We start from the raw sequence: 25,576 nt of genomic DNA on the forward strand, positions 1-25,576 counted from the left end.
CTTCCATAGTCTTTCTCCCAAGCAGGTAATGTGCTCTCAGGGCATGGACTAAACTGCTGGCATTTCTGCTTTAAACGCGGGGAAGCAAACCACGATCTGTCGGCTTGGTCCTGACAGATGAGCCTTTGCTCCATGGCTCAGAGGGAGGTGGAGGAAAATCCAGGATCGCTGCCAGCGTGCCTGCAGGGGAGGATGTTCCTGCCTGACCTCAAGCAGGGCTGTGGATAAAACTGGAGCGAAGTGTGTATCGTTGGCATTGGTGGAATCCAAGTCTTTGTCCTTCTCTTACTGAGGGCCGGCCTGGTGAACGCTGCCAGGACAGCCTGAGGTAAAACATTCCAAGGATTAATCCCCCTTACAGGGAAGAAAGGAATTGTGATTATACACAAAAGTTGTGCTCCAACTGATCAGAGCAACTGTTTGCCTGGCCTGGTCCCCTGTCCTGGCGTGGGGTGGGCCGAGGGGTAGCCAGGACTGGATGCTCTAGGAAAGAGTGTAAAGCCCACATCACAGTTAGTGAATGCATTGCAGCTTTGAGTGGAGAAGGGAGAGACTGTGGATTATCTGCTGCTTTTACATCTACCAGACCCAGTCCAGCAGGTTTGACAGCGATAACTCTAGGCAGCTGCCAGAGTTTCAGGGCACACAGTTGTGGCTGGATTAGAGAAGGAGGGGGCTGAAGGGCACTTGCAGGCTCTCAGAAATACCCAGTTCCAGATTTTTGTTGTTGTTAAAGATGAAATTCTCCAGTCTCGCACAGCCCCAGGGGTGGGCAATCCAGCTTTATGTACTATCCTGTGAAACCCACTGACCAGGCTGGGGGCAGCAAACAGCACTACAGTGCAGCTGCTCTGGTCTGGAGCCTGGGGTAACGTGGCACCCAGATCTATTGGTTCTCGGTCACTAGACTGACATGAGCCCAGACCCACAGAGCCCTGCGCGGATGCAAGAGTTGTATCCGCGTCTGATCCGCAATCTGCAAACCTGGTCCGCAGATATCTGTGGACCTAAATCCGCAGATCTGCAGGACTGTACAAGTCTGGTGCCTCTTGCCTGGCCTGCATCCAGTTATCCCCTGTGCATTGATGGGGAGTCAGTGTTGGACAAGGAAATTTAAAGACAACAAACTCTGAAGAGGTTTAAATAACTTCAAGTGTGTGACACAGACCAATAAAAGGCAGGATGTTGCAAGTGAAGGGCTGACGGCTTGTCTTTAAGGAACTCCACTCACCGGCCACATCCGGTGGTGACGCACATGGTGGTGACGTAAATCAACATCTCAATAAATGGGCATTAGTGAATGTCAATCACACACTGGGGGTAAAGGGCAGGACAGTTGTAGGAAAAGTGGGAATATATACGATGATGGTTGAACAAAGTGGAGCCTTGGGATTTTGTAGCCAGTCTAACAGATTGGGTACAGGGAGGCTGTGGGGTTTTATACCTGACGTTCATGCCCGTTAAAGGCACACCATTGGGAGCCTTAGGGACTGAAGGTGTAGCAGAGACTACAGCAGTGCCAGCTTTCTCCCTCCTCCCCCTTCCCCAGGAGAGATTTTCCCTAGGGGTAATGGGAGAGTTTGATTTCTCAGGCTCTCTTATTTGCAGGCGCCTCTGGCTGGACTGCCGACAAGGCCGCTGATTCGTGTCTCATAGAATGCGGGATACCCTAGTCAGCTAGGGACTGAGACCACCAGGCGGATAAGAGTGGGTGATAAGCTTTGTCATTACCAATCAGGAAGGGCTCTGTACTGATGACCTGCCTGTGAGGTTCTCTGCCTGACACTCACACGCAAAACTGTGCGGGTTGTTTACTGTCCAGATTTCTTTTTCCCCATGACATGTCAGCAATGGATTCCATCCCATTCCCCTAGCCTGTCCTGTGATCCCTCGATAGCTTGTTTTGGAAGCAGCCTTTCTTACAGAATCTGATCCAGATATTTTCACAGAAAGGTCATCTTTGTTTTCCTAGTGCTGCAGCGTATTTCTCTTTGCTGTCATTAAACCAATAGGAATCCACCTCCAGGAAATCTGGCAGAGATCGAGCACTCTTATCAGCTGCATTGCCGATGTGTCCTCTCTCAGGTTAGAGAGGTAGTGCAGCCTGTTGCTCTGAACTTTTGCCCCAGCTCACCCTGGGGCCTGGGCCCACACCCAAAGGCAGTCTTTTCCAGCTGTGGCCTCTGCTTTTAGGTGCCTCTCTAGGTACTTATGGGCCCCTCATCACTGGGGCATCAAAGCACATGGATATGATCCTCACTCACCCCTGCGAGGAAGGGCTGGGCTGTTCTCCCCATTGTACAGAGGGGAAACTGAGGCCCAGAGAGACTAAGTGACTTGCCTAAGGTCACACGGGAAGTCTGTGACAAAGCCAGGAATTGAATTGGTGTCTCCTGAGTCCCAGTCCAGGCAACTGTAAATCCCACAGTAGATGTAAAGCTGTTGTGTCCAGGACTTTTACTCTCCCCTGACTGCAGGAGCCCCAGGGTAGGGGGCATGGTGTGGCATGTTGCAATCAGAGTGGAAATTAGCAGCCTTTGTGGCTATTCTGACCTGAGCTGCAGGCTGAGCTGACACTTGTCAGGCCCAGGATAGGGTTCTCACGAGCTACGCTCCCCATCAATCCCTGTGCCCACCCCAGATTGGTGCAGGAATTAACTCTCCTCCCCTGGGCCTTCTACTGAGATGTAGTTACTCCTGCTGGAGATGTGGGTGCTTTGAACATCTGAAAACAAGGCACTCAGTGTCTCAGGCTGATGAATAAAGCAGCTCATCCGAGCTGGGCATTCAGAATTAGTGGATGCTTTTGGAAATGTTGGCCTCAGTCCTTCTTCACCACCATTTCATCCTCCTGTTAAACCTTCTTCGTTGCACAGAGGTGTGGGCGAGATTCATTAGCTAACGTCTGTGCAGCATGCCATGTATTGCTGTCCCCTGCCCTGGAAAGGGCAATAGTCCCAAGGACTGTCCGGATGGGTCTTTCCCATCTCTTGTTCCTGTGATCCCAACTGGCATTGGAGAGCGTAGGCGCCACCTGAAATGATCACCCTGAAGGAAGGGAGGCTGCAACACGCCAAGCCCAGGAAATGCAAGCGGCTGGCTGCATTGTGAAAGAGGCACGCCTTTATATTAGCTTGGCTGCGCTCCAGTCTCTCCGTCAGGGCTGCTAATGCAACCAGCGCTACATGGTGTTGGGAAAGACTCTGCATGCTGTTGGGAGCATATCCCGGCAGGGAGGAGATGGAGCGTTCCTGTGGAGTTGTGAGCGATGGATCTGAGTGCAGGAGGAAGGTGCATGGGGTGAAATGTCCAGCCCCAATTAAAGCAGTCAGGGTAAAGGCTTTGCTCCCATTGGGGAAGAAGCCAAGCAGCATTTTTGTGTGACTGAGAAACCTCTCTGTGGATGAAGGTTGCCCCTCACCCTCAAACGATGGTGATGCAGAAGGCCATTGTGGGGTGATGTTTGGAGGTGCACATGGAGTGTAATCTCTTAAAGATCTGATCCTGCAGCCTCTGCGTGCAGAAAGCTCCCATTTACGTTGATATGGGCATTTTGCTTGCATAAGCCCAGCAGGGTTGGACCCTTTATGGATTATACGGTAGAAGCGCCTTCAAATTCCTTGGGCCGGCTTCGGAATGGCCTGCACTGCTTCTGTACTCTGTGTGGCTATCCTGGGGAGAGCAGTGCTGAGCGAAGCTTGCAGGAAGCCCAGGTCAGTGGACAGCAGGGCACAGAACCATGGAAAGCAAGTCAGAACTGAACAGAAACATGCTGATGCACTCTGTGTTCTTTTACACACACTGTCCTCCTGTGTGCCAGTGCAAACGTGCAGCTTCTAGCTTGTTTCCACTGAAATGTGCCGTGTCTAACTGTTTTGCTTAATGATATTTAACTAGTAGAGCCTGCCGTGCCTTCACCATTCTCCTCACTAATCAAAAGTAGGGCCTTGAAGTAGGTCACTGGGATGAATAAGAAGCAAATTGCACCATCATTTACTACACACTCTCTTGGCAAAATTCTGCAGATTGAGCAAAGCTATTCTGCAGTATTTTCTGCAGAGATAGGTGTGCATCTTGCTTAATAGCTGTTTATTGCTGCATAGCCATCTACGTTGTCTCATCAGCAAAATATGGTTTGAGGTGGATTTAAAGAGAGAGACTGTTACTCTTGTGATGTCATCTAGGATCCTTGTGAGCTACTTGCTGCTCTGCTTCATTGATTTTTGAAAAAATATTCCATCCTGGTTCTTGCCATACAATGAGCTGGAAGCAATACCTGTCGTGTCAGAACTTCCAGTGTTGTTCAAATAGATGTGGACCCTAAGCAGAAAGTTTGAATGGCTTTATTTACCCACAGGTCTCCTTATGAGTGTTTGCTATGTAGGCAAAAGCATCTTCCTCTTTTAGTGCTGCCATGTTTTCCCAGCTTTACTTCTTAGATTCATCCTCTTGCACCACATTAGCCTTCACCCAGCTCTTGGAAGGTCGCAAATGCACATTCACCTAGAGAGATGTACTAAATTGTCAGGAACAGCAGCATTGATTCTTAGCCAAGGAAGTGAGTTTTGAGGTTTGGATGTTGCCATCCCAGGGAAGGAGGTGCCATCCCTTATATTGGTTGCAGGCACCTTCAAAATACCAAAGGTAACTTGGCACAAGAGCTAAAGTGCAAATTGTTAACCCTTTCAGTCTCGAGCTGACCCCAGGCACAGTAGTTGCAGTGTATTTATGCTGGTTGGCCTGGCCGGGGACCGGTTCATGGCTGGAGTTTTGTCAACAGGCTTAGAAGTCTCTTCTTCCCTTGATATGCACATCCAGCTCGTGTCTTCCCAGCTCAGCCGTCAGCAAACTCTGAATCCAGAGATACCAGCTAAGAAAGAGCTCTTGTGTTAGAGCTGAAGACCTGGAACATTGACAGGAAAGATGAATTGTCATCAAAGGTTCTGTTACAGCATGAAACCTCCTGACATCTGTGATCTGCAGGGGTTGCTGGAACGTGATACCCCCGGAGAACTCTGAAATCTTCATGATCAAAAGCCAGTCACAGGGGAGACTGCTCACAGGGGGATGGGGAAAGAGATTGACAGCAAGAGTTGGAGTCACAGTGTCACATGCAACATAGAGCGCAGGAATAAGGGCGTTAACGAACTCAGAGCTTGGCTCCCATTCAAGGCCCACCAAACTGGGTGAGCCTGAGCTGTGTTATGGAATAACCCCACGCCTGTGTGTGGTTTCAAGACAGATTGCACCAGCCCAGAGTTTAGACTGTAAACTCTTTGGAGCAGAGTTTTATGAGGTTGCCCAGGACCTAGCATGATGGGGCCCTGTGAGCACTCCTGTGTAAATATTAAATCATCCTGCAAAGGCATCTGCCTGTGAGGCCATGAAGGTCCCTTTGCAGAATTGGGACCATGGTTAGGAGCTGTGACTGGGTGAAATGTAGGTGTTTCTAGCATGGCCAGTGGGTCTGATGTGCCCCTCTCACATATCCCTCTTTTCTCCCCTTACACAATCCCTTTCCAGCACTGAGTCTCCGATCATTTCCACCAGCCTGGCTGCTGTTCCCAACCTATTTTTGGCATAACGGTTTGAAATTGTTCTAAGAGGTAATGCTAAGAGCCAGATCCTGAGAGGTGCCGCTCGCCTGGCCCGTAGGGGAGCTGCAGGCAGGTGGCAGCCTCGGGGTCGGCTCAATGGGAGCCATAGGCCACGTCTACACTACGGGCGTTGTGGCAGCGTAGCTACAGCATTGTCACCCCGTGCAGCGATGGAAGGGGGTTTTCCGTTGGTGTGGGAACCCCACCTCCCCTAGCAACTGTCGCTAGGTTGATGGAACCTTGTTGGCCTGGGTGGGATTCCCTCGGCGATGAGGCCTGAGTGTTCTCTGTTTGGAGCCTGACTTATTTAACAGCCTCCCCACTTGCCTCACCCATCAGCCAGCCTCTAGGAGAGGGCGTTAGACTGAGCCTGCCTTTCTGCTCTCCTCGGCGTTGCGTGGCCGCTCGGTCTCTTGGCAGCCGGAGAAATAGGAGCGTCAAGTTCCTCTGCTTCCAACTCACGCAACTGAGATAGTACCAATGGGCCCAGGCCAGAAGTGCTCACTCAGGCAAAACTCCCGTTACTCTCCTTGACTTCCGTGGGAGGGTTGGTTGAGTCAGGAGTTCAGGCCTGGGCCCCGAAACCTGGCACTCCTACTGCTGCTTGGCATGGCACTTCTGCTCCAGCCCAAAGCACAATAGTAGTAATCCACCTCTCAGTGCCTCTGTGTGACAGGGACGTTGTAGGGTTGTTTTGCCTTCCTCAGGCCTGATAAGCTAAGATGCAGGTTAAACTAGTTACCTGAGATTGCACGGAGTCAGCAGCAGAACTTGGAGCTCCTGCCAGTGGGTCCTGATCAGCGGAACCTGCCCCCCGCTAATGTTTACTTCCTAAAGCAGAGGGGTTACCCGCCTGGCTCAGCCCAGCTGCCTGGAGGTCCAGGAGGCTGAAGGAACTCTTCCCACGCTGGCAAATTCCGTCATACGTCTGTAAGTGCCGGCACTGGGACAGAGACCTTCCTGGATTTCCAGCAAGCAGGGAGTTACCACCCTGTTCAGATGCCTTAGGCATGCAAGGGATAAGAGCCTTTCCCAGGCTGCTGTTCCAGGCTGGGAGTTATCTGTTCTTATATCCAACCTCCTTTAACGCTTCAAGAATAAACCCCTGAGGAGGAGAATGTGCTGATGAAACAGAGGCGCTTTCATTGCTGATCCACACTGCTAGTTCACGCCAGCGATGGAAGCCCTGTGCCCCGACACTCGCAGCCTTGTTGTAACTCTTGTGGGAGCCTAGCGTAAGGGGCCTGCTCAAAGCTACTTGCGAGAGGTTTTGGAGTCAAAGGAACACAGGCTACAGTTTTCATAGGGTCCCAAACTCCCAGCTACCATGGAAAGTCAATGGGAGTTAAGGGCCTAACTCCTTTAGCCCTCTTTAAAACCCCAAGCCCGTGTTTCTTACCGAAGCAGGTCGTGAACACTGCTGAGTTCTTACCTGCTTGTTTTCATCTGCGGATCTTGAAGTGCTTTTTAACATGAAATGTTTCTCCTCTCCGTGTGCACGTGGTCCAGGGATTTCTGGGGAATGTCACTGATCCATACTGACATCCTGTTTCCTTTATAAGGGACTGGGGGCTGCCCTGGGAGGACACATCTGTCCCCAAAGTCGGTGCGTAGCTTGTTTTGACCATCCTAGATTGCCTGACGCTCATGCTCCCTGGCAGCCATGGTGGCTGTCCACTCCAGAGGATGTAGGAATCATACGTGGCCCTCGTGGGAGTGCATTCATATTTGTGCCACCAACTGGGAGGATTAGAAGGGAAACAGAGCTACAGAAAGTGAGGGTTAGATGAGGAGGAACAGAGATGCAGAGAGCTGGATTTGCCCCTGATCTCACTGGAGTTGTGCCTGCTTATGACAGTGGTGAATTTGGCCTGGAAAGTGTAAATGACTTCCCCAAGGCTGCACAAGAAGTCAGTAGCAGAGCCAAGAGCTCAGGAGTTCCTGGTCCCAATCCCATGCTCAGTCCATCAGACCATGTTCATATACAATCAGCACGTTAAAAGTTGGCTGCAGTCCACAAACAGCAGGCAGAAACTCTCGCCCTTCCCGTTCCTGGCCTTACGAGTCTATACGTTGCAGCTCCTAGATGGCAGGATGCCTGTTCCTCTCTGTGTGCCACACCCTTAGCAGGAGCTTAGTACATGGAGTAACCAAGAATTAGCCCAGAGCAGTATTTTGTGGCTGAGCTGTAAACCCCCAGAAAGAGAGGATGATGGTGGAAATGCTGACGGCTTTTCGGTATAAGTGTACAAAACAGCACTGCTCTCATTTTCCAGTCTGGTTTCTATGGCTCCGGTGTGCGATGCATAAGTGAGACCACATGTTCCTAGGTTACAGGATCTGCTGTGACTGGAGTGAAAAGTGACTGAGTTAGCACTTTCCCTTCAGAGGGTAACTTGGCACCTTCCGGGGGGACTTCATAAAGGGTTATGTGGCCCTGCCGCAACTGCAGTATCTCTGGCCAGCTTCCTCTTTGATGTGGACTCCCAGGTATCCGAGACCCTGGAGGCCCAAAGGATTCCTCTGTGTGCTTCTGTGTTCCTTTCTGGCAGGAGATGCTCAGCTGTGCCAGCAGAGGGGCTGAACTAGGAGCTAGGGTGCGGCCTAGCACTTGGGAGAATTGGGGTTCAAATCCCACCTGATTATCGTGCGTACTGTGGTAGCATCTAGGTGCTGTACAAACGCAGGACAAAAAGACCCTCCCTGCCCCAGGGAACATCTCTGCCACAGACGCTCTGTCTGACCATGGGTCTCCATCACTTGAGTGAGGTGCGGACAAATTGATTGAGGATAGTGCGGTGCTTAGCTTGTACAGAGGTGAGGAAGCCCAATAAATGCCTCTGGAGAAACCATGTTCCCTAGCAGCTCCAGCACCGTTGTGCTGGGCAAAGCCCATTTTGACCCATTCTCCCATATTTTAGTAGTGAAATTGTTCAGCGTGTCCTGTCGCTGGGGGCCTCTGAGCTCTTTCCAGCTGCTGTGTCCTTTGGCAGACTGATTTGTGTAAGACGTGCTGGCTCTTCTCATGCACATGTACTCACTATCCTAAAAATATGCTAATCAATATGGGATATAAGGCAATTGCGTCTCCCGTACAGAGCATGCCCACAGCAAGCTGTGCCTCACGTTACCAGGGCTCTTTCATTAACTATGCCGAGGCTAGGGATTCTGGCAGGCTTCTTGGATGGGTGCCCTTACTCACAAGTGCCATTAGCTTCGATAAGCGGCAGGATTGAACTCCAGCGCTCCCCCAGCATCCAGGCCCAGAGGGCCCCGACATTACTGTTAGGCCTGGGAAGGGCTCGCTGGGGACAAGCTCAACTTCTTTTGCTCCAAGCTCAGGGGTGTGGTTGGGATTTTAATGATTTTAATTTCATGTTTTAATGAAAGCTTCCTCTCTGCTCCAGCACCACAGACATTTTCCCCACCTTGGTGTCCCTGGCAAAAGCAAGCCTGCCTCCCGACAGGCGCTTCGATGGTTCAGACGCGTCTGAGATTCTCTTTGGGCAGTCGCGCCAGGGGCACAAGGTACGTAGTGGACTCTCTTTAACGTTCAGCTGCAGGGGGAGTTACAAACACCACCTCAGTGAGGGTTAATTGTTCCTTGTGCATGCGAGCGTTACCGTCGGTGCAGTCACAGTGGGAATCCTGCTGTAGACAGACGGATGCCACTTTAACCATGGTGTCATGTAGGCACACACTGGCAGAATGGTGGGAAATTCTACCATGGACACAGCTTCCTTAGGGATGTGGTTTGACTGGCTGGGGGCAGTGGGGTGCAGAGGGCTAGTTAGGGAACGAACAGTAGATTCATTATGCTATCTCCCAGACTCCCGTCCCAGCTCATTTTGAGGTCTTACATAAATTGACTCTGATGGGTCTCAGGTCTGACATCACATGACAGGACTCCATATTATCAACTGCCCAACATTACTTGGCATCATTCAAGAGAGATCTGAAGCTAAGCTAGCCTGGAATCTGAGCTGCCTCTTCACTCAAGATAGGGTGGTCTCTTCCGGGCACTGCTGAGATTGCCGGGAGCTGGTGGAAGGGTTGGAGAAGAATATGCGATGGCTTGATTTTATTTGTAGTACACAATGGTAGCACCGAGAGGTCTCAGCTGAGATTCCAGGCACTATACAGACACACAGTGAGATACAGTCACTGCCCCCAAGGGCTTATCATGTAAGTAGACAAGATAGACCAGCATGGGAGGTGAGAGTGGACTTGCTTGAAGTAACAGCGCATCAGTGGACAAGCCAGAAATAGAACCCAGGTTTCCTGGCTCCCAAGCCTGACTACCGACTGGAGCACACTCCTTTAGCAGCAAGATGGCAGTTACAAATTAACCTTACCAGATTTGGAACTGCACATTTCTGTGGGCTCCTCTGGCATTTCCCAGCTTGGCCAGAATGTCACAGGCTGGATTTCATGGCAGAGGTGGGGCGGGGCAGGGCAGGGCAGGGCAAGATAGAAAAGATTTTTTAAAAAGAGTAGTTAAAACTTGATTTGTACCCTGAGCAGCTTGGTTAGCGGGAGCGTGTGGCCCATCAATATGGCATTACAGGCTAAAGTGCCCCTGCCCTGCTGGACAGCACTCACCTGGCTCCATGTGTCACTGGAGTCATTGGGACCTGTCTGTGAGTATCCGAGAACCAGAACTTGGCCCTTGCCCCATTCCTTTTATGCTTGGTAGTTGACCTGTCAGATCTTTCTCCCTGTGCATTTCATAGCTGAGATGCAGTGACAGGAACGCCATCCCATGTGGTATTGGGGTCGCTGTAGCACTAGAATTAGAGAGAAACAAAAATCCCAGGCACTTGAAACCAGTAGCGTGTCTGTCTTGATTTGACAAACAGGGTCATGATTAAGCTCCTGTTTGTTCTGAGCCCTGGCTTGAACAACATGCCCATTATCAATCTGTAAGTAGGGCAGCCAGTCCCATATCCTGCAGCTTTCAATCCACATGACAATAGGACCTTCTCACAGCTCCCTAATGCATGAGAAATGCAGTTAGCAGGACAGCCATTTCTGAGCCTTACACAAGATTTTGGCTGCAGGACTCCAATGGCCTTTAATGAGCATCCCACATCTAAAATCTTGCTCTTTGTTTTGAAAGTCTGCCCTGCTGGGAGCTTCTCAATCTGGCTCCCAGTAGGGATTTTGGATTTGCCCTCTGAGTCCATTGCGTGTTTGGTATTTAATATTTTTTATGGAAGCCTTTGTTGAATCCTAAGATAAACAACGGAGGTGGGGGAGATATGGCAAAAGCCCATTTGGCTGTGTGAGTTGTGATGGACCTTATTATAATGAGTTTGTAGTGATGGGCCACTGTGAAACGCTACAATTAGTAGAGCATGTCCAGTACTTAAGCACTAGCCAGGGAATTAACCATCCTGAGTGGTTCTTCGCCCTGCAGTGGCTGAAAGCCTCCAGGCAATTCCAGAGAAATACAATAGCCATGATAGATGGGCATGGGCTTGGAGATCTGTTAGCAGAGCTGCCGTGTTCCACCATGGGAATTTCCAAAAGTGTGGGGAGAGGAAATTGAAGGGGGCGTATCCCAGAGAGAGTGCAGTGCTAGGGAGTGCAGGGTAATAGCGAGTGCGGTGCTGGCTTGGGGGTAACACAGAGCAGCAGGGCTACTAGTCAGTGCGAGAGAGAACTGCCGGGGAATGTTGATACCCGAAGGAATAAGTTACATTTTGACCTTAAACCCTAGATTGTCATAATAGGAACAAATATTGAAAGGTTGCATTGGGTACTAATTGAGTTTGCCTGTTGTCTCCAGTTTACCGCCACTAGAGCTCTGATGTGCCCTGTCTGTGGTTACTCACTGATTAATAACACACTCCTGCCTCAAGTCAAACCACTTGTGTTCCTGAGAAAGCCTGCAGACTCCTAGCCATTCAGAACAGGAAATTGGGATGGGATGGGAACCTTGTGTTTATAGCTCCTTTCCCTGCCTGCCAGGGCTGGTCCCTATGCTACATTTCGCTGTGCTTTGTCCTGCCCTGTTCTAAATATCCCCACGGAGACGGAAGGCCTTGGCTATGTGGCCTTTCAAATGATCAGCTTGTGTCTCTTGAGCATTCCCTTAACGGTGAGCAGGCTTTGTAGTTCTCCGTGGAGGATCATAGGGAGTGAATTAACCCTGTCAGGGCCAGACCCTCCCTGGGTTTGGTTAAATGTGGGGCAAACAGTAGCTTGCTATTTCTAGGATAAGGGCAACCTTTCAGCCAGTTTTGGGCTCAGCTCCCTGCCTTTTGTAAGCCGGAAAGGCTGGTGCCCCATCCAGTGTGTTCTCTGCCTGCGAGTGAGACCCTGGTTCACTCCTGAACCACAGTCCAAGCCAGATGCGTTTGAAGTTGCCTGGCTCCCCGTCCTTTAGCCAGCTGGGACTTGAGTTGTTCCCGCCACCTTGACACATTTGGTCTGGTGTGTGCTACGCCTTGCGGAGGGAGAAACAGGCGAGTCTGTCATAGCAATCCAGCACCTCAGAGCTTGTGTATTATATTCTAATAAGGGCACATCCATGGGTCAGCAGTCACTTGGCCTTGTGCCTCTCAACACACTCATGCTGGGGAGCTGATTGCATTTCTGCTGTACCTCCCTGCTGAGTGCACATAGCCAAGTACTTTGCAATGAGAATCTACTCCCTTTTATCTTGTACTTGTGAGCTAGTGATAGCAAAACTGCCTTTGATGTTACAGGCTTTTCCTTGACACAAATCCTCTCTGAACCAGTTCCTTTTTTCTTTTTTTTCCCCTAGCATCTGATTTATGCACAGTTCTGGCAGCTGATTGAGGTGGTTGTTTTTATTTGGGAGGCAGTTTGCTGACTGCAGTGTCTGTACATCTCCTCGCATGATCTCACTTAGATAGCCTTTGCTTTCCACTCCAACAGCACCTATATTCACTAGTAGGACCACTTATGCGGGCTCTGGAACTGCAGCCAGGGTCCTGTTTTGAATAAAGTTTGTTCACAATAAAAACAAATCATATGAAATGTATCATAGATAAAAGCATCAGGCAAATAGGCTTTTTTCAGTAGATTAATGTCAAAGGAATGTTCCTGATGCCCGCTCAGTAATAGAAACATACTAAGTAGTTTAGTTCAAACTTAAAATGATCAGCTTTTTTTTAAATAAAGTCAAGAATCACTAGCTATGTAACATACCTAGTAGTAAAGCTTTGCAATTCTCTAGACTAGAGCCATTCACCAGAGGGCTTCAGTTGAGATAAGCAATTTATCTGTGCAGTAAGAATTGTAATAGATGTTTTAGAGATGAGGAGTCCAGTGGCACCTTAAAGACTAACGGATTTATTTGGGCATAAGCTTTCATGGGTAAAAAACCCACTTCTACAGATGCATGGAGAGAAAATTACAGATACAGGCATAGATATATATTGGTACATGAAGAGAAGGGAGTTACCTTACCTTTAGAGATGGTTAACCTGAGTATAACAATACCGGCAAATGTTTCAAGTGTAGACAAGGCCATATACTGGTACAGCTTATTCCTCTTCCTGCATAGGAATAAGCCATACTGGTATATGGCACCTTTATACTGATGTGATGGCATACATGCTAGTCAGTGCACCACGTTCATGCCACTGCTATAGTTAAATCAGTACGACTTTTGTGTGTAGACGAGACCTAATTTTAAGCATGTAAGGAGACCCACTGGGCTTGATTCTCATTTATGCTAAGGGATTGTCTGCACACGGGGGTAACGTGCTGACAGAGGTGTGATGTCTAAAACACACTAACATGTTGCACATTAATTAGTCCATGTAGACCCTGCTGGTGCACTTTAACATAATGCTCTTTGGAACAGCACTACATTAAGCACACTAGGAGACCTTTAGTTCACACCGGTAGGATCAACATGGAACAATTAATGCTCTAGGTTAGTGTGCTTTAGAAATTACACCCCTGTACAGCGCATTATTCCACCATGAAGACAAGCCCTAAGGCCAGTTTACGCTGTCCAGCTACTTTAAAGGGGCCTTAATGGTGGGTGTGAATGTATTATTAACTCCCACTTCAAGGCTCGTTCGTGCTAACAAAGCAGTTTACAGTGGTCTCGGTGTACATGGAAATTTTTACAGGAAAAAAATATTTTTGATTAAATTTTTCAGAATGCCAAACCTGTTTTTTTTTTTAAACCAAAAAACAGTCCCATAAACAGTTTTGAAAAGTGCAAAGTTGTTGAAAAACTGGGGGGGTTGGTGGGAAATGTACAGGAAACGTTTATGAAAACAAAGCAAACCAACGGTTTATAAAATTTCCCACCAAAACTTGGCATTTTTTGTGTAAACCACATTATTCCTTCATTAGTAGCGGCTGTATTCATTTATCTGGCTTTTTCCCGGATAGAGAACACATGGATGTAAAATCCCAGGGCATCAAAAAAGATGACCGTTCATAAAATGGGAATAGGAATCAGGGTCCATAAATTCAACAGCCATCAAAGTAATTTCAGAAAGAAGTGCTCCATTTGGGAAGTGAACAGGACTTAAACACAAATGCCATTTGGAATTATTAGTGTGGGTGGGAGAATAGTGTACATTTGAATTCAGTCATGTTGTCTTGGGGAGTCCAGGAAACAGAGAATAACTCTTGAAGCCATTACCAGTTTCTCTTTTGACTGCAGGTTGGTGTGGATCCTCCACATTTTTCATATGCATAGGGTTCTTTGAATAAAGGCCAGCCAAATGTTAGACAAACACCATATCTGATCAGATCAATGGTTCAACCAGTCCAGTGTCCCGTCTCTGACAGTGTTCAACCAGGTGCTCCAGAAGAAGGAGTAGAACCTTCGTAAGAAACAGATATGCAATAATATTGTCATGGGGGGAGTTCCTTCCTGGCCTCAAGCAGTTATTGGTTGGTTTATAGCCTGAAGCATGAGGGTTTATATCCTTTCTACATTTGTATAATATCTAATGAAACTGCATGATGAGGTTGGTCTAATATCTTATTCTGTTCAAATATCTGATCCTCCAAAGCTCTTTTCGCATCTTGTAGCAGTGAGTTTGACAGATTAGTTATACAGTAAAAAGCATTTAATTGTATCTGGAGATTTTTTTTTAACCCTCTGATTTTCTTGGGTGAAGTTTTCTTCCCCTCCCTCTTGTGTGGCTGGACACATAATTTCTATAGTGAAGCGGAGCAGGTGGAAGCTCAAGCATTGATCATGTCTGATGGGAAGAGGGGGGTTGAATTTTTAGAGCCACTAAGATACTCCAAGGATGATATGGGCCTGACCCAGCCATCTGCTGTCAATAGGGCCATGTCTATACTACAGGGACTGGCATAAACCCATATCTTAGCTTACCGCTTATGCCGGAAGTGGTTTTTCCCGGAGTGATGGTAGCTAGCTTGACAGAAGAATGTAGCTGCATCTACACTGAGGGGAAGGACAGCATAACTACGGTGCTTTGGGGTGTGGGTTTTTCACACTCCTAAGCACAGTAGCTGAGTTGACCTACATTTTAGGTGTAGCCCAGGCGCCAGGCCTAGAAGCGGCACTCTGAAGGTACGTCTACACCACGGGCAGTGGCAGGTAGGGTGTGGAGCTACACGCCAGAGTGAAAAGCGGGCTACCTGTGTCCGTGAAAGGCTATGGCAGCAGCGAAAGGCTCCGGCAGTGGGGAGCTGCTGGAGCTTTTCCCCGCTGCCTCTACCCTGCCAGAACCTTTCCCTGTTGCTGGAGCCTTTCCCTGTGGTGGGGAAAGGCTCTGGCAGCGGGACACTGCACTGCTAAAAATAGCGGTGTAGAAGGGGGAGAGCTGCTTGGGTGTGTAGAGAACCGTGTCAGATACGTACCCGGGTACATAGCCTAAGGTTCCGGCTCCCTCCTAAGCTGTCTACGCTGCTGTTTATAGCTGTGCTGAGGGCTGTACTCTACCCAGCACTATTAGGAGAGTGCACTGTAGGCTTACTGCCTTATGGAATCCAGATCCTGTCCCTGAAGGGATGGCCTGGGTAAAGAATGTTCCCTTTGGTTGGGAAAGAAGAAAGGGCAAAGTAGATGAGAAACAGCATTTCGCTGTCCTGAGGCGAAGGCTCGGAGTGCTGATTGGCTCCTCCTGAGGGGCTGTTATTTGTTTCCATTGTAGTCTACTGAAATAGCAGCACTTCAACAACATATTTTTCTGTTTCCCCCTCTTGGTCTTTTCTTCAGACAGGCTGGGGCCTGCAAAAGATCAGCATTAATCAGCATTCCAGAGCCTCAGCGCTGAAGCTCTCCTGGTAACAGCATTCCAAGGGCGGCTTAGCAGAACCAGGGATTGCCTCCACCAGAAAGGCTGACTGTGAGGATTTGGAGCACTCGTAGGCAGGTTAATATAAAGGCTCCAATAATGGTACCCAGCCAGGCAGGATACCATGGCGACGAGGGCCACAGAAATACCTAGAGGTCATGGTAACCCCAGCTCCTGAGGCTGCTCAGAGAGCAGTGGGCTGGAAGGATGCTAGATCCTGTGAGCATTTACACTTCCCCCTGCATCTCTGAGGAGATTGTTGCTTTTGTGTCGGTTCTATGACGACACCAACTGAGCTGCTAGGATAGCAGGAGCCTGTGCTGGAGGCTAGCTTCACGGCACGGCTCTTGTTTTCCCCTTCCCACCTACCTGAACCTTTTCCAGCCAGCAGGGTCTGGCTGCTCAGGGATTTGCGGGGGTAGGTCTGTGCCGCTGAGTCACGGTGTGACCTTGGGAGGTTGCTTAGCCTCACTGTGCCTCAGTTTCTCATTTGTAAAATGTCATCAGTAATTGTTTGTCAGACACTTGGAGATATTTGCCTGAAAGGTACCAGATATGGGCAGAGTATACCATCTGCATGGGAGTCCTATAGGACATGAAATCAGGCCTGCCTGCTTTGAGCTCCAGTATGTGCAAACTTCTCAGCTATAGATAGTAAAAAAGAGGCAGCTAGTCTACCTCACTGCTACCTGCTCTGAGACCGACACACCAGCTGTAAGCATGTTGTTTGAAGAAGATCCCCATTGACAATGTCTTCTCAAAGTGCCACTATGTGGGTTCCTTTCCCTTTTTTGGGACACGAGGGCAGACGCCTCGGTGGTGTGTTATAGCTCTGTGAACCTCTGGGATGGCTTCTCGCTCCGTAAAAGTGCATCAAGGTGGGACAACAAGGGCTTTTGCAAAGAGAAGACCAGATGTCGAGTCAAAGGGAGTTAAACACACTGAGTAGACACTGCCCAGTCAGACCCAGTCTCTGTTATATTCTCCACCTGGAACCTTCATATGAAAACGTTAAGATCCTGCTTTTCCTCGGGGGGTAAATATAGTAGCCAATCTCTGAAAATGGAAAAATGTTCAAGGTTAATTTTTAGTTTGAATATGGGGGCTGTGCTGCCCGCCCACATTAGCCTGAGCGTGCTGGTTCCCCTCCACTGCCGTGTTGTACGGTCCGGTGACAGTGGGAACACCTGCTAAGTAATCGTCTCGCTGATCAGCTGTGAACGTTGTTGCTAAACTTGGCGCGACAGCTGCCTCCATCTCCAGCAGATGTTTCTAATTTTTAGCCCAACGGAAACTTTATGAATCACTTCAACTCCTTCCCAGGGAGGAAACCTCTTGTGATTCATCCCCCTCTGGGACCGCGGGGTTCCAACCGGAGATCATCTGACAGACTGGCCCACCAAGTTTACTTGGCCCTGTCATTTTATTTTGCCTCCAGGGGATCATCCAGTACGGATTCAGGGTGTCAAAGATTGAACTAGACATAATCCACCCCACCCCTTGTCACCTTAACTCCCCTTAATGTGTCTCTCTGTTTGTGAAGGGAGACTTCCTTACAGTGGAATGAGTGACTCAGTGGCAATGAACTGTGCTGTTCCAGGGCATGAGCTCAGAGTACAGTCTCTGCTTCACAAGAGACATGAAGTCATTATGAACTTGTGGCTTGGTTGCTGGCCCCACAGAGCTGTAAAGATCTCTTAGATGTCCCTGCCACTGGCTGAGCTGTAATAATAGCAGGAAGGACCAGGATGCTCCTTGTTCTCATAGCGTCATACTGGAGAGAGTTCACAGGGAAAGTTACAGTAGAACATGAGCTTGTGTTTGCTAAACACATTCCGTTCGCTAGCCCCAAATGTTCTGCCGCTCCTCTCTGAAAGGCCTTGGTACTGGATAGTCCGGTTCATGTAACGGGGCTGGTATCGGAGTAGAAAACTCAGAGTAGTTAACTTCAGTGGTGTGAAACCAGGGCAGATTCTGTAGGGCTGTATTGAGGCAGGGACAGAATGAGGTCATTGTTAAAGCTGATCATGTTTTAAGCCAAGCAGGAATAATGCAGTGGGGGCAGGTTGCCCCACTGAGTTGCAGCTTCGATCGCGTCCAGCTACACTGGTGTTGTTGGAACACAGACAATCTCAGAGTAGGTCTTTAGTGTTGTGCCATCGCCTAAAGCAACAGAAGGGTGTTAGCAACCCTTGCAAGGAGCTGCTACATTCTGGCTAGTCAGCTTCATTCCAGCATTGACACCCTGTTACTGGCGAGATGTGAAAACAAGAGTGATGGTTATAAACAGGCACAATGGTTGATCAGATCTCTAGTGCACAATTAGTGCCCGTCGGCTGTTCATCAGGGAAGGAAATGGACTCCAAGGGCCCTGCCTCAGGGAACAGGATATAAGAGAAAAGGCGAGAAAGGGCGAATAAAAACATCTAAGGAACCAGACCCAGTGTCTTACCTTGGCAAGCAGATCTCTCACGGCATGACGTATGGAAGCCCTGCTCTGTCACCAGGGGATCAAAGCAAAGAAACATCAATGCTCTTACTTTTCCATAGCAGAATTTTGCTTCCAAAGCATGCTTGGGCCTCCAGACTTGTCACCTGGTGGGAAGGCAGAATGGCTGCCTCCGCCAGCACAGCCTGGTCTCCTCCGGGGCTGTGTCAGAGCTCAGGGCAGGAACAGATAAAATCTTAGCTGGTGTCCCCTAACTTGTTGCCTTCTTCTCTTCCTTTAGACGTTGTTTCACCCCAATAGCGGAGCAGCTGGCAAGGCCGGAGAGATAAAAACGCTACGGCTGGCTCAATATAAGGCATTTTACACTACAGGTATAGTCTGTTTGAATTTAGGAAAAGCCCCTGGTGCTCTGGGGGAGAGATTTAAAAATCCGGGCAGATTGGTACAAACAAGCACCAATCCAGGAGCCTCCCGCAAACCAGAAAATGAATCAAATCCTTGCCCCAGCCACGGGTCCCTCCCCTGCAGGCTTCGGGGCAGCTTCAGACCAAGGGCAGTGTGAATTCCAAAGCTGAGGATGCCTCCCAGAGAAGGGGCTGACAGCAGCTTCCTCTCTCAGCCCCAGGTTCAGCAAGGCACCTAGGCACGGGGCTCCAGTGGGGCCAGCCATGTGCTTAAAGGTAGGGATATGCTGCAGTGCTTTTTTGAGTCAGGACCTGGAACGAGGGCTTTAGCCACAGCACCTCTGATGGCCACAACGACTGATAGTGGTGACCTCTGGGAACAAAGCTGGGAGGCAGACACCCAGAGCACTTCAACAAAAGTTACAGAGGAAGGATCCTGATGTGAGAGGACAGCAAGAGGAATGCATGCTCCTCTGCAGCCCTCTGGACATGCTTAGGTTCCATTAACCTCAGAGGGTGGATGATTAAAATGGGACCCTCACCCCAACTTCAGAATTGCACACAATTCCACTGCTCCTGTTCATAGCATGTGGCCTTTTTCTGAGGCATCTCCAATGTAGTATGTAGCCCCTACAGAGCAGGTGCCTTCCCTGCCAGGGTCTCTGCTTACCAGCAGCACTGGACCTGCTCATGTTCCTCTTCATCTTGTTTCCTTTATTTTTAACCTTCGGTTCATTTAGCCTTCTTGTGGCTATTCTTGTGTCTCTGTGTTGCCCTTTGCGTCTCAATTCCCTTTTAGAGCAGCCCACAAGCTGCCTTCCTATCCTCCCCTTGCCTGTAGAGCTTGCAAGCGCTATAATTTCATAACTGGGTCAAACTCGGGTCAGCCCGTGCAAACCAACGCACAACCTTGCTGGAGGGTTTCAACCACAGCTGCAGTCTCCAGTGCCGTACAGGGTTTCTGAGCTATCATTACTGAAGGCTGTCATGCTAGTACCGTTTGCCAGAGATCACAGCAAGCCCTAGGACTGTCGCTTCATATAACGTAGCTCCCTGTCCTTCCTCTGGTGCGATTCCTAAAGAGCAGGCAGTCACTTTTACAGATGTTTCCGATACAGCACCACTGCACAGTAAATGTTGCTAGGCAGGACTTTCCTTAGCCTATCACTAGAATAATCCATGTAGAACTCAAAAGCTTTTCCGTCTGCTGCTAGGTTGTTAAGCTATGTCCAGCAATGTGGTAGCAACTGTAGGTATAAGAGGTCAGACCTACACTAGAAACTCACTGATCTCCTTTGCTTGTGAGTAACTCATTTGCCATAGTTATATCGGTTAGCCTAGGACCTTGGCACCCCTTGGTAACAGAAGTCCCTGCTGCATGTGTTCAGGCTGCTACGTCTGCTAGAAACTAATGACACTGCAGCAGGGATAGCTGCCAGGGGACTTCAGAGTTTTTCCTCTGGGTTTCCATTCCAGGTGGGGCGAAAGCCTGTGACGGAAGCATTGGGCTGGAAGAGCATCACCAGCCACCGCTCATTTTTAATCTGGAGCAAGACATTCAGGAGCAGGTGCCTCTGGACATGAAGGCTGGCGAGTATCGGGCTGTGCTACCTGTGATAACCAGGGCTTTGACAGACTTTCTTCAGGATATTGCAACAGACAACATCTCAACAGCTGATTACTCCCACGATCCAGCGGCGATGCCCTGCTGCAATCCACAGCACATAGTTTGCCGATGTCAGGCTTGCTGCTCTAGCGGTAACAGGGAGCCGTAGACAATCGTTTCACACTGAATCAGCTATCAGGACAGTCTGTGCCAATCTAGCTGTGCTGTATGCAAATAAAGCTGATGCTGTCTAGACCAGCTCGAAGGACTAGCATATCAGTGTGTAGCTACCGTCGGCACGGACAGCAGACATGGCTCTCTTTGCACAGTGTTTAGAACAGCATAGCCACGGTGAGTGGAGTGTTCTGAGAAGATCACCTTCTCTGCTCCTGCATAAAGAGCTGGTGGATCTAGATCTGTAGTTCTCACACGATTTACCACTGTGGGCCAACATCCAACACTACTGGAATGGCCTGTATGGGTGTCACATCGACCACAGCTCTGTGCTGAATGGGCTGCAAGCAGGCCGCAGCTTGAGAACCACTGATCTAGATTGTGGTTGAGGGGCGGGGAGGAGGGGGGAATGCTCATCATGGGCTCACTAGGTGACAGAGGCAGTTCTTGGGTCAAAACCCTTGTCTATGGTATTGCCCCCTGCCTGTACCTTGGAGAATTGCTGCAAAAGATGAACCTGCCTGTCACTTGCCTCTCCGTGATCTGAAACTGGCCTTGAAAGGGACTTGGGGGGATGGGATGTGAGGAGAGAGGATGAGCCCAGGGGAGCATAGATGGGGAGGAAGGAGGCCCAGGAAGCAGTGGATTAAACCTTTGTACACGTGGCCTTGGCCTATGTCAAGGCCCTGAGATCTGTTGGCTCAGAGGGCCAGACATCCCCCACTATTCCTGGGGTGGTGAGGGGTAATCTTTACCCCCTCTGGCAGCACAAGGTGGTCACTCCTGTCTCCAGGTGGGTTTTTCCATCTAGGGTTAAACCAGTCTGGGCTTTACATGAAACTGAGATGAAGACAGAGGCCCAGCTCTGTCTCCTAGGGACAGGGGAATTGCAGGGAGAACTGACCTCCTCCTAGAGACTTAAACAGCTGACGACAAGTAGTAAGGCCAAGCCCCAGCCTCGCCCCCCAGGATTTCTTATCCATATTTACAAAGGCTCCCGCTTAGAATAATGCCCTGTACTTCCAGGGCAACTTGCGCCGCTGAGGCTCTCACAGCACTTTGCCAAGATGGGCAAATGTTAGCCCAGCTTGAGAGGATTCCTCTAGCACAGCATGAGGGCGTTTGGGGATGGCTTCGAGAGGGGGTGTGAAAGGGGCGGAGCCAGAGCATGATGCCCTCCTGCAATCTTGACCACTAAAGTTGCTCCTTGGGAGCTGTTATGTACTGGCACAAGGCAGCGCAGCCCAGAGACCAACCTGGTGCCTGGCAGTTCCCTGAATGGTGCTGGAAAGCCCCAATGCCCCTTCCTTTCCCAGGCTGTTGCACATCTAGGCCATTATCTCCATGTTACAAATGGGGAATCCCAGGCAAAAGTTACGTGAATCCCCCAAGGTTGCAGCAGGTCAGTGTCACAGCAGCAAACAGAGACCACAGGTCACACGTCCTGGACAATGCTCCTGAAGCCAGAAAGGGTTGGGCAGGGTTGTAAGTTAGTCCAGGTTCTGCAATGGCAGCAGCCGTCTTGAGTCTCAATTCCCATCTCTGACGACGATGCCCTTCACTCCCAAAATAGTATTGTTTGAAACAAACCAGTCAACGTGCAGCTGAGGGCAACGGGCGATGATTCACAAACAGTAGAAACCAAAACTAGGAGCAGTTCTACTAATAAACCTGAATCAAGACTGACATCCGTAGGGCCCCCCAGAGAACAGCAAGAACTCTCACACCGAGCAGCCACTGACATATGACGACTTTATTACTAGTCTTCTGGTAGAGCTCAAACATAATAAATTGGGAGATTTCCCCCTAATATCACTGCAAAAATACTCTGCATGGATAAAACATTATGTATATACTGTACAAAGACATAGTTTAATAGAATTTATACACATAAAACAGCATAAATTAGAAAAGGGAAACCCATGTATATAAAATTCAGGTTACATACAAATCTGGTCAGGTTAGCATTTACAATGGGGTGTTAATGTCTCCTTTGCTAAATATAGCACTGTGCATGCAGTAGAGTTATACCACTCCCGTATACCATGTCAAACACAGGGCCAGAGGGGTGAGGTAACCACTTGAATATACTGTTGTAAAAGCAATGCAGCACCTCTGGTTATTCGCCCTGTTGTAGGCACCCACAAATCCATTCTTCCACACTGCTGGGTTTTTCCAAACCACCTCCCAGTGCCTGTCCCGAATCCTGAGGTTGGCGTCTCATCATGACCTCTTCACTTTGCCCGGGTGACCTCCACGGCACAAGATTATCTACCAAAATCAAAACAGAACTGCCTTACTTTTCCCAGCGACAGGCCGTTAAGCAGGGTGCATCGCAGAAGGCTTTGCACATGTGCAGGGGAGAAGACGCCATGCAGTGTTTTACTTTCTGGTCAATGGGAGTTGTGTGTTTGCCCTCCATGTATAGGTTGGTGATAATGTGTCCCTTATCCAGCTGCCATCGCATCCAGAACACAGAGATTAAAAGCAGACAAAGCATGCAGACATACTGGATCACTATGTGTCAGCTCTTAACTCGGGTAACAGAATACAGCAGCCTCCTCAGGACACAGGCAGGAAATACACAATGGCAAGGACGTTTAAATAGCTACTTCATACCAGCACCACACACACAAGCCACAACAAGGGGACCAAAGATCTCTGGGCAAGAACTGCACCTTCTTATGGAAAAGCCTGGGGAGGGGGGGGTGCTCCCCCACCCACTACCCTCAGAAGGGTTCCTCTGCTCTACGGAGACTCCACCCAGCAGCTAATGTGTTCTGGGTGTCAGTGCACAGATGCCTGCTGGCTAGATCACCCCCCAGCTCCTCCATCTTGGGCTGAGTTGCAGAGACACTGAACGCTAGAAGGAGCAAAAGGCCAGCCATACGTCCAGAGAAGCTTCCCACCAAGGAGCAGCATTATCAACAGACAGTTCCACAGAGGCACTTTTGCTCTTTGTTACCGCAGGTAGCAACTATAAAGAAATGCAGCCAAAAATTCATAGTAATGCCCAATGTCTACGTAGTGGAGTTAGTATGATCAAAAGGACAGAAGGCCAACGTGGAAAACAAACACCATGACCTAGGCAAGCACTGATAACATGCAACACAAGCGTGGCTGCAATATTTTCACTTCAGGGGTACCAAAATATCAGTTGTTTAGACAGCTTGGAACCTGTAGTAAATAATGCTTTCGGCAACAATCCTTAGCAGTATCTCCACCGACTTCGGCATAGCAAGGCTGACCAATACAACGCTCCCTGTTTTAATTATAGGTAAGTTCTGTTCCTTGGCAACAGCGTCCTAGCTCATTGCAACTTATCTAGTGCATAGCTCTCACCTGCGCCTGTTGCTAAGCTGTTCCTGGTTTACACGGCTGCAATGTCACCTTTATTCTGCCCTAGGGACTAAGCTACTTTGTGCTAAGCAAGGTTTGTTAACTCTCTGATGATCATGATTAGACCTTCATCCACAACTCATGCTAACTACACTGCGTCCATTACAGGACGCTCTTTTCTAGCACTCCACACTATTTATGCTGAACTAACTCAAATGAAACCTGAAGCTAGTAAAGTAAAGACACAGTGAAATAATGACTGCAACAGGCTTTCCAGACAGCCTCTTTGTTATTGGCCAAGCAGGAATACTGGGGGGGTGTATTGCAATGGGCAAACATTCATCAAAGCCTCTACGAGCCGCTCAGTAACCCAAATTGCAGCAAACAGGTGGTAGATGGATATGGCCCATTGCAAGGATCGGTTTTCTCACTGCTATTGACAATGCTAGTTGCTGGGCATGCACACAGGAGCTATATGCTCACAGTGGCAGCAGTGTGCTTCAGCTGCCAACCCTTTTGTACTGGTCACTCAAGTGTCATTAAATCTGGAGGTAACAGAACAAAAGGTCCTGAGCATGGAAGCCATTTTAAAGGCTCCTTGTCGCTTTGCAATCTCTAGCTGGAGTTCAGAAAATGCCTCTAATGAAATTCCCTCTTGCTATCAGGCTCCATCTTAACATTCCTGATACGAGATTCTTTGGTTCTCAGCACGTGTAAAAGAATCCAAAAGACGTGTAACCGTGCATGACAACCCTGCATTAGAGCTCTGTAGGCGGCCTCTACATTCTGCACAGATCCTCTTTCCTAATACAGCAACTCCTCACTTAAAGTCGTCCCGGTTAACGTTGTTTCGTTGCTGATCAATTAAGGAACATGCTCATTTAAAGTTGTGCAGTGCTCCCTTCTAACGTTGTTTGGCAGCTGCCTGCTTTATCCACTGCTTGCAGGAAGAGCAGCCCATTGCAGCGAGCTGGTGGGGGCTTGGAACCAGGGTGGACTGGCAGCCCCCTTATCAGCTCCCTGTGCTGCAGCCACCCAGCAGGCTATTAATTGCCGGGCAGTTCAGCTGTCCCTGCCCCATTGCCATGTGCTGCTCCTGCCCTCTGCCTTGGAGCTGCTTCCAGAGACTCCTGCTTGCTGGGAACGGGGGGAGGGGGCGCTAATGTCAGGGTGTCCCCCTCCCCCCTGCTCCTACACCCCGCTTACCCCTTCTCCATATAGAGCAGGGAGGGGACACTGACGGAGAGAGACAGAGAGAGCCTGGGGCAGCAGCTGCTGTCTCAACTTCCTGATCCACTTAAAAAGACAATGGGCTTAAGAGTGGGTCAGCTTACTTAAAGGGGCATTGTGTCTCTCTCTGCTATGCTGTCTCCCCTCCCTTGTGTTCCTGCTGCCTTGTTGTTTATGTAGCCTCTCATCAATGTATTAACCCTTGAGGGCTCAGCCGAGTGCTAGTTCATCATTTAGCAGCAAGGCATCCCTGGGAAATATCCCTCCCTCTTCCGCCCTCTAAATGCACCACCTCAACCAAGCTTCACAATCATAGCTGTGAACAGTATTAAATTGTTTAAAACATATACTCTGTGTGTGTGTGTATATATATACACACACACACACACACACACACACACACACTGTATGTTTTAAACAAACAATTTAATAAACATACACTGTGTGTGTGTGTGTATACACACACACTGTATGTTTTAAACAAACAATTTAATAAACACTCTGTG

At 49.1% G+C, this 25,576-nt stretch overlaps 2 protein-coding genes across 5 annotated transcripts in view; one reads left to right on the top strand and one right to left on the bottom strand.

Moving 5' to 3' along the window:
• ARSG (arylsulfatase G) overlaps positions 1-20,587 on the top strand; it is an 80,798-nt gene extending 60,211 nt beyond the window's left edge. For 3 of the 4 annotated variants that reach the window (XM_044982066.1, XM_044982068.1, XM_044982067.1), the window contains exons 10-12: positions 9,005-9,125; positions 18,598-18,688; positions 20,198-20,587. In XM_044982066.1, the coding sequence (XP_044838001.1) occupies positions 9,005-9,125; positions 18,598-18,688; positions 20,198-20,496 (511 nt within the window). In that variant the 3' untranslated portion in view covers positions 20,497-20,587. Of the gene's footprint in view, positions 1-9,004; positions 9,126-15,789; positions 15,947-18,597; positions 18,689-20,197 lie in introns of all 4 variants that reach the window. The other variant, XR_006572767.1, reaches the window with a different exon arrangement.
• Positions 20,588-22,234: 1,647 nt separating this feature from the next.
• WIPI1 (WD repeat domain, phosphoinositide interacting 1) overlaps positions 22,235-25,576 on the bottom strand; it is a 42,396-nt gene continuing 39,054 nt past the window's right edge. Inside the window, exon 13 of the mRNA XM_044982348.1 lies at positions 22,235-22,772. Coding sequence (XP_044838283.1) covers positions 22,725-22,772 — 48 coding nt within the window. The 3' untranslated portion in view covers positions 22,235-22,724. The remainder of the gene's footprint in view (positions 22,773-25,576) is intronic.

Source organism: Mauremys mutica, chromosome 12, assembly GCF_020497125.1.
Source record: "Mauremys mutica isolate MM-2020 ecotype Southern chromosome 12, ASM2049712v1, whole genome shotgun sequence".
Classification (NCBI taxonomy): Eukaryota; Metazoa; Chordata; order Testudines; family Geoemydidae; genus Mauremys; species Mauremys mutica.